This window comes from Trichechus manatus, unplaced genomic scaffold (genome assembly GCF_000243295.1).
Source record: "Trichechus manatus latirostris isolate Lorelei unplaced genomic scaffold, TriManLat1.0 scaffold00028, whole genome shotgun sequence".
Classification (NCBI taxonomy): domain Eukaryota; kingdom Metazoa; phylum Chordata; class Mammalia; order Sirenia; family Trichechidae; genus Trichechus; species Trichechus manatus.
In genome coordinates, this window is record NW_004443964.1 from 6,383,567 (window position 1) to 6,392,174 (window position 8,608).

At 44.4% G+C, this 8,608-nt stretch overlaps 1 protein-coding gene across 1 annotated transcript in view; it reads left to right on the forward strand.

Moving 5' to 3' along the window:
* Positions 1-6,587: 6,587 nt before the first annotated feature.
* The window catches only part of SRP68 (signal recognition particle 68), a 40,984-nt gene continuing 38,963 nt past the window's right edge, over positions 6,588-8,608 (forward strand). The window contains exons 1-2 of the mRNA XM_023729420.1: positions 6,588-6,747; positions 8,248-8,314. Coding sequence (XP_023585188.1) covers positions 6,588-6,747; positions 8,248-8,314 — 227 coding nt within the window. The remainder of the gene's footprint in view (positions 6,748-8,247; positions 8,315-8,608) is intronic.

Consider the following 8,608-nt stretch of genomic DNA (forward strand, 5'->3'; position numbering starts at 1 on the left):
GATTTCACATGGGTTTCACCACACCACATCAAAGCGTAGTCCAGCCTGTGCTTACTTTGCTTACCTTGCTTACTGAGCCATCTGCCCCTGTCAGGGATTGTAAATGTGAAAAGAGACTTTGATTCCGTAGGAAGGTACTGTGGGGTTGGGAGAGAGACAGATGCTGGCCATACCTAGAAGCAGAATCTTCCATGGTGAAATAATGTGAAATTGTTCACTACATATCAATAAGTAAGCACCAGTAAGCTCGTGCTTACCTTGCTTATTGCAAGAAAAGCCTGGTGTTCTGCTTCCACAAAGATTTCAGCATTTATCCTAAAGCAAAGATAAGAAGGTAAGGGGGGCAGGGAAGCTAGATTAATAGAAACAGAACAACCAGAATGGAAATAATGAGAATGCTGACACATTGTGAAAAATGTCACCAATGTCACGGAAGAATATGTATAGAAGTTGTTAAGTGGAAACCAAATTGCTGTGTAAACTTTCACCAAAAACACAATAAAATATTAAAAAAAAAAAAACCCTATGGATCAGCTCTACTCTGCAACACATGGGGTCCCCATGAGTCAGAATCAACTTGGCAGCAATGGGTATTCCTTGCTAGGCACCATTCTGGATCCTTGGGCTATACCAGTGAGCTCTTCAAAGGCCCTCCATGAGCTTACTTTCAGTAGGGGAGGCAGACAATAAACAAATTCAGTTATTAATCTATTAGAAGTTGGTATGTACTTGGGGGAAAAGTAGATCAGAGTAAGGGAGTTTGGGAGTACTGGGGGGTGGAGCCCTAGTGGCACAGTGGTTAAGAGCTCAGCTGCTAACCAAATGGTCAGCAGTTCGAATCCACCAGCCACTCCTTGGAAACTGTATGGGGGCAGTTCTACTCTGTCCTACAGGGTCACTATGAGTCAGAATCAACTCAATGGCTATGATTTTTTTGGGGGGGTAGTGATGGAGCAGTTCTAAATAGGGTGATCACAAAGGCCTCTTTATGAAGGTGACATATGAGCAAAGCTTGAAGGAGGTGAGGGAGCTAGCAAGCAGATATCTAGAGGAAAAGCATTCCAGGTAGAGAGAACGGCCAGCGTAAAGGCCTGAAGGCAGGCTTTTGCCTGTGTCCCTAAAGCAAGGAGGCCTGTATGCCCTGAGCTGAGTGATCACGGGGAAGATCAGCAGGAGAGGAGGTGAGAAACAGCATGAAGGGCCTTTTTCCACTGTAAGGACTGTGACTTTTAGTCAGGGTAAAATAAATCATTGCAGTTTTGAGCACTGCAGACTAATGTGATCTCACTTTTTTTTTGGTAACAGCTTCACAGAGGTATAATTTATAATTCACATACTACACAATTCACCCCTTTAAAGTGCACAATGCAGTGTTTTTTGTTTTTTTTTAGTATATTCAGAGTTGTACAACCATCACCATGATCAGTTTTTGTTCCTCCCAAAAGAAACCCTTACCCTTAGCTATCACCCTCCAATCTTCCTGCTCCCCCCGTAATCCCCAGGCAACCACTAATCTACTTTCTGTCTTTATAGATTTGCCTATTCTTGACATTCATATAACGGAATCATACATTATGTTTTTTTTTGCGTGTGTGTGTATGCGTGTGTGTGTCTGGCTTCTTTCACGTAACGTAATGTTCTCAGGGTTTGTCCATGTAGGATGTATCAGAACTTCACTCCTTTTTTATTACTGAATAATATTACATTGTATGGATATACAGGTCCCTGGGTGGCATAAATGGTTTGCACTGGACTACTAACATAAAGCTTGGCAGTTTGAACTCGCCCAGCGGTGCCACAGAAGAAAGTCCTGGAGATCTGCCTCCATAAGATTATAGCCAAGAAACCCTATGGAGCAGTTCTACTCTGTAACACACAGGGTCGCAGTCATTCAGCATTGACTAGGCGGCAATGGGTTTGGTGTTTATTTTTTGGGTATGGATATGTTGTTTTTGTTAGCAGGGACGGATTATCCAATAAGCAAGGTAAGCACGAGCTTATTTGTGCTTACTTACTAATATGTACTGAACAATTTCACATTTTTTCACTTCATGGAAGATTCTATTTCTAGGTAAGGCTGGCATCTGTCCCTCTCTCAACCCTACCATACCATCCTACGGAATCAAAGCCTCTTTTCAGATTTACAATCCCTGACAGGGGCAGATGACTCAGTATGCAAGGTAAGCACAGTAAGCCCAGGCTTACTTTGGTAGATCCTGCATCTGACTCGTCATCCTCTGACCTCTGGTTCTTGGAACGTGAGCCAACAATCTGCTGCCTGACCTGCAGATTTTGGGATTTACCAGCTCCCGCAACCCCATGAGCCAGCAACCTGTCGCCTGACCTGCTGATTTTGGATTCATCAGCCTCTGCAACCACATGAGTCAGGAGAAGCCTCCAGTCTGATGCCTGACCCACAGATTTGGGACTTCCCAGCCTCCACAGCTGATGACGACTCTGCCTTCAGTAGTGAAGAGGGCATTGCTAATCCATGACATGAGGGGGCAATAGAAATAAGAAAAATATCACCACCATTGGAAAAAGTATTTGTGAGAGACAAGGCTCTGGGTGATTGCATATTTGATACTTTTGTACAATTTTGTCAGACTGAGAAGTATAAGGAAGCTTGTTGGTTGGTCCTACTTTCGCTAGACATAGTGGTGAAAGAAAGGGATGAGCTCAAGGCTTCAGAGTCCAACTCAAGCACTGCATAAAAAACCTGAAAGTTCTAAATGGGTAGCTCCTGTTTGGAGGTGAGATGAGAAGGCAGAGAGGATCAGGAGCTGGTTGAATGGACACGAGAAATCAGGGGTGGAAAGGAGGAGTGTGCTGTCACAGTATAGGGAGAGCAATTAGAGTCACATAACAATGCATGCATAAATTTTTGTATGGGAGACGAGACTAACTTGAATTGTAAACTTTCACTTAAAGTACAACAATAAAATTTTAAAAAATTTAAAAAAGCCTGGAAGTTGCCACTTGTGCCCTGAAAGAAAGCCTTATTTCTTGTAGTAACAGAGCAGATATTGCCAAAAACCAAACCCATAGTCTTACTGTAAGAGTGTCTGAATTACAACGTCAAAATTGAATTCCCAACCTTGAATGGTGTCTGAAGTGAAGACGTTGATTGGGAAGAAATGGGATCCTGAAACTTGGGATGGGGACATACGTTCAGATAATCATGAAACTGGGGACATTGAGCCCCTATATTCCATTGAATCACCCCTGCCAAAAGAACCAGCTCTCTTACTCCCAGCTGAAGACGTGACTCCATCTTTGTCTGCTAAACAACCCTCCCCAATAAAACCATTATCTCTTCCATCCGCATCTGATGAGATTAACCTAGCTATATCTGAAGTGTCTTTGTCTGAGATATTGCCTGGGGCAGCACCTGGGGCATAGCCTGAGACAGATGCCTTGTAAGACATTGTTGAAGATCGCCAGGACCCTCCGCCACCACCGAGTTTTGCTTCTAGACCTATAACTAGACTTAAGTCCCAGTGAGCCCCAAGAGGTGAAGTACAAAGAGTGACCCATGAGGAGGTATGTTACACTCCAAAAGAACTGCTTGATTTTTCTAATATATATAAACAGAATATGTGTGGGAATGAACATTAAGGGTGTGGGATAATGGTGCAAGGAACTTCAAGTTGGGTTAGTCTGAGTAAATTGACATGGGCCCACTAAGCACAGATTCTTCATTCAATATTTTAGTTTGAGAGGTTAGAAAAGGATCTAATAGTTTATTTGGTTGGTTCTCTGCAGCATGGGTTAAGTAGTGGTCTACACTAAATCAAGTTGAAATGCCAGACCTGCCTTGGTATACTGTAGAAGGTATCCAAAGGCTTAGGGAAATTGGCACGTTACAGTGGATTTATCAAGTTGGACCCACAGACCCACTCATGGAGTGCCCAGAGGACATACTTTTCACGACAACAGTGAGCAACGAATTTGTGAAGGGACCCCCAGTATCCTTGAAGACTGCCGTGATTACTATTTTATGTAAGTCAGACTTGACAAGGGAGCTGCCCTAACTGAATTAAGACAACTAACTACAATGGGCATGATTGGACCCCATGGTGGTAGGGGCTAAGTGGCGGCATTCAATCAACAGAGACAGGGTGGGCGTGGTTACCATAATGGACAACGGAGTCAAAACAGTAATCTGAGTAGTCTGAATTGTATGGACTTATGGCGTTGGTCATAGTGTCCCTAGGAGTGAAATAGATGGGTAATTTACTAAATATTTTCTTGATGTGTACAAGCGGAAGAATTCTAGATCACGTGAATAGCAGTCTAATTTGATAGCAAATTATTGTAAACTTAACCAGGTGTGATTCCAATTGCAGCTGTTGTTCCAGATGTGATTTCATTGCTGGAGCAAATTAATACATTTCCTGGCACCTGGTATGCAGCTATTGACCTGGCCAATGCCTTTTTCTCCATACCGGTTTTGAAAGACCACCAGAAGCAGTTTGCCTTCAGCTGGCAAGGCCAGCAATACACCTTCACTGTCCTACCTCAGAGGTATATCAACTCTCCAGCCCTATGTCATAGTTTACCCTGCAGGGACCTTGATCACCTTTCTCTTCCACAGATGCCACACTGGTCCATTACACGGATGACATTATGCTCATTGGACCTAGTAAGTAAGAAGTATCAATGACTCTAGACTTATTGGTAAGACATTTGCATGCTGGAGGGTGGGAAATAGATCTGACAAAAATTCAAGTGCCTTCCACTTCAGTGAAATTTCTAGGGGTCCAGTGATGTGGGGCATGTTGAGATATGCCTTCCCTTACTCCATTACTTATTATAAAATAAAAGATACAAACAGGACTAGTGCATTTTCTATCGTACCCATGTTAGTTGTATCCTGTTAGGCACAAGTATGACTTTATAATTGTCTTTATTTAGAGATCATGTATAGTTTAAGGAAATGTGTACAGCTGCCAAGTTGACAAGGGGTGCACTGTGATGGTTGAGGTCATGTGTCAACTTGGCTAGGCCATGATTCTCAGTGGTATGGCTGATTTATGTAGTCATCTTCCATTCTGTCATCTGATGTGAGCAGCCAATCAGTTGAAAGGACAGTTTCCTTGGGGGTGTGGCCTGCATCCAATATATATATGGATGTTCTGGTAAAGCTCTTCTCTCTGGATCCTGCATCTGACTCGTCATCCCCTGACCTCTGGTTCTTAGGACGTGAGATGGCAGCCTGCTGCCTGACCCGCAGATTTTTGGATTTCACCAGCTCCTGCAACCCAGTGAGCCAGCAGCCTACTGCCTGACTTGCCAATTTTGCGCTCGTCAGCTCCTTTAACCAAGTGAGTCAGGAGAAGCCTCCTACCTGATGCCTGACCCACGGATTTGGGACTTGCCAGCCTCCACAACTGCCTGAGCCAGTTCCTTGAAATAAACCTCTATATATTTATATATGGAGCCCTGGTGGCACGGTGGTTAAGAGCTCAGCTGCTAACAAAAAGTTTGGCAGTTCCAATCCGCCAGCTGCTCCTTGGAAACCCGATGGGGCAGTTCTACTCTGTCCTATAGGTTTGCTGTGAATCCGAACTGACTGGAAGGCAACTGGCTTGGTTTCTTTGTTTATATGTATGTATGTATACATACACATGTATACATATATATATATATATATACACACACATACACTCCACTGGTTTTGCTCCCCTAGAGAACCCAGCCTAAGACAGGGTCACTAAGAGTTTGAATCCACTTGAAGGCAATGGGACTTTAAACATGAGTTACGTCATTTCACCTTTATGACAACTGTTTTAATTGGTTATCCACAATTCACAGAGGAGGAACCCGACTGCAGGGAGATGAAGTTATTTGCCCAATATCTCACAACCAGTAGTGGTGGAGCCGGTATTGGAGCCCAGGACCAGACTTCAGAGCCCTCAGTGCCCTTTTCCGAGCAAAGATTCATATTCTCCCTCGCCTCAACACTTCCCCGTACGTGGACGGCCTGCTCCAAAGTCCAGAGAAAGCTACAGGTCCGAAGCAATCTAAGAAAGTCCCCACATCCGGACGCTGATGATTGAAGCCAGCAATTCCTCGGGCCATCTGTTTCAAACATAGACAGCGAGGTTCCCTCATAGGCGGCATGTGCTTAGTTCCGCTGGAGGGGAAGCCCCATCTCTTGAGTCCACGAGGAGTTAAGGGCACCCAAAGTCCAAGGTTCTTGGCCCACTCCCCCACCCCCGCCTCGCCCCCTCAGCGCAGAACGTGAGCTGGATCCCCTAAACTGAGATGCAGGAGGTGGGGGTCCCCATCTACGTGTCCTCCAGCCCTTGTTAAACGGGAGATGGGGACGGCCGTTGAGAAGATCTCAGCAGCGACGGTCTCCAGGCGCCCGCAAGCCTCCGCACCTAGCCCAACCGGATTAGGGGCCTGGAGAGCCAAGGCCACACGCAGGCACACCTCTACAAATGGCTCCCGCCGGCGGGACGGGCCGCCGAAGGCGAAGTCCGCCGCTATCCCGTCATTCCGTCCGGGCAGGCCTGCTCTCTCGAGCCCTCAGTCGCCCCGCCTCCTCTATCCCGTCTTGCTCTGCGACTCAGGGCAAGATGGCTGCTGAGAAACAGGTCCCTGGCGGTAGCGGTGGTGGCGGTAGCGGCGGCAGCGGCGGTGGACGTGGTGCCGGTGGAGAGGAAAATAAAGAAAACGAACGGCCTTCAGCAGGATCAAAGGCAAACAAAGAATTCGGGGATAGCCTGAGTTTGGAGAGTATCCTAGAAGAGTCTGGCCTAACACGCAATGACTACGTGTCCATCTGGCGGGCCGGGGGTGGGAGAGGCGGCGGGTCCTGACACGTCCTGGGTAGAAGAGGCGGAGGGTTGCAGTTTCGTTATCAGAGTTTCAGGGTCTGCTTTCCGATTGGCCTTTTCTCGCATCCCCCTCGCCCTCCAGGCTGAGGAATGCCATTTTCTTTCAGGCGGCACGAGGATATTCAGTAGGTTTTCTAGTTGCCCAGTTGGAGGGCTTGTGACGGGGATGACACTCCGGCCACCCTGCTGAGCTCCTGCCTTGGCATCTTGAGCCACCGAGCTGGGGAGAGAAAACTGCAGTCTTGGTGTTTCAACTTATGCTTTTGTCTGACAGCCATCGTAGACGGGATAGTGAAAATTACAGCTTGATGCCGTGTACGTGGAGGCAAAGGTTGACTGCTTTGAGGAAACGCTTGTTGCCTATTTTGAATATAAATTATCATGCAGATCCTAATGTAGGTAGTTTATTTTGTTGGGAGTTATTCAGATGAGCTGGAGGAATCAGATTCTAGTTTTCATTAACGGGTATCTCAACTGAGTGCCTGTGACACTCGGCTGTAGCTTTTTGAAATGACTAACAGATGGAGAAAGTGTAGGTGAATTTCTGAAATAACACGTTTAGCTTGACATCTTAAAGTAGTTAAATTTTCAGAGGTTTAGCGTTTTCCTGTTTTTAAAAAGTTCACTGTATTTTAGGTGTAGAATTTTACTTTTTGAATTGGTGGTATAGTTCCAAATGAGTGTCAAAATGCCTTGATTGTACTAGCAAGCATGTATGTTCTTGTCTCTTTTTAGTTACTGGAATAGGCCTCTTAGTGTTCACTATTTAAAAATACATGTATAGAGAAGCATTGAGAAAACTAAAATTGTAGATGAAAGTCATTGGACTTCCTAAGTTTGATAAATCTTAAAAAAGGAGAGTGTGTTCAGGGGTTCTTTTAAAAGGAAAAACTTGAGTATAATATTTTTATGCAATTTTTAGCTTGGCTGACGTGCTAACCATAGTCTCCTGCAGCCGCACAGCTGTTAAGGAAAGTTAGACTTGGGAGTTGTAGGAGATTATGCAAATAGAGGTGTAGTACATGTCATTTGTAACCTGAATTGGCTTGAGTGAGTAAAATGCTGGGTCCAGGTTTAAATCATCGGTATCCACCTTGGTTTCACCAACTTTTAGAATCTAGCGGCTTTATTTTAGCTGTTGAGTTTCAGCAGTCCAAAATGGCTAATACTGTTCTCCTTTTTTTGTCTGACAATATTAACAGCTCAGGCAATCCCATTTTCTACATGCTTAGCCCTGTCCCATGACAAGTTGACTACTGAAAATGTTTACAAGAAATTTCACTAGTTGATGTAAGTATTGCAGAAATGTTAAATGTGATAGGAATAGACACTAACAGGGACAAGTTTTGAATTATTTGGATTCCTGCCATCGTAAGCTTTTCCTTAATCTTGGCTCTAGTTCTTCAGATCATTAAGGAATCCCAGCAGCAGCATGGTTTACGGCATGGAGATTTTCAGAGGTACAGGTTAGTATCATGGACAAGGTGTATGGAAATTTTCAAACTTGGTTTGGATTTGTTAATATCCCAGTTAACTCTGCTTATCAGAAAGTGTACTTAGGGAGTCTAGCTTTGAATTTTTATTGAATCCTCAAAAAGTAATTAAGTTTTAAATTTAACATTTTATAATGACTAAAAGGAGCCAACCTTTTTATCCATTTTACTTCACGGTATCACAGATGCATTTGTAGGCTTTTGCTGAAAATAACAGGCAGTTATGGTAATCATTTTTTAACTTAACCATATTGGTTAATTTCAATG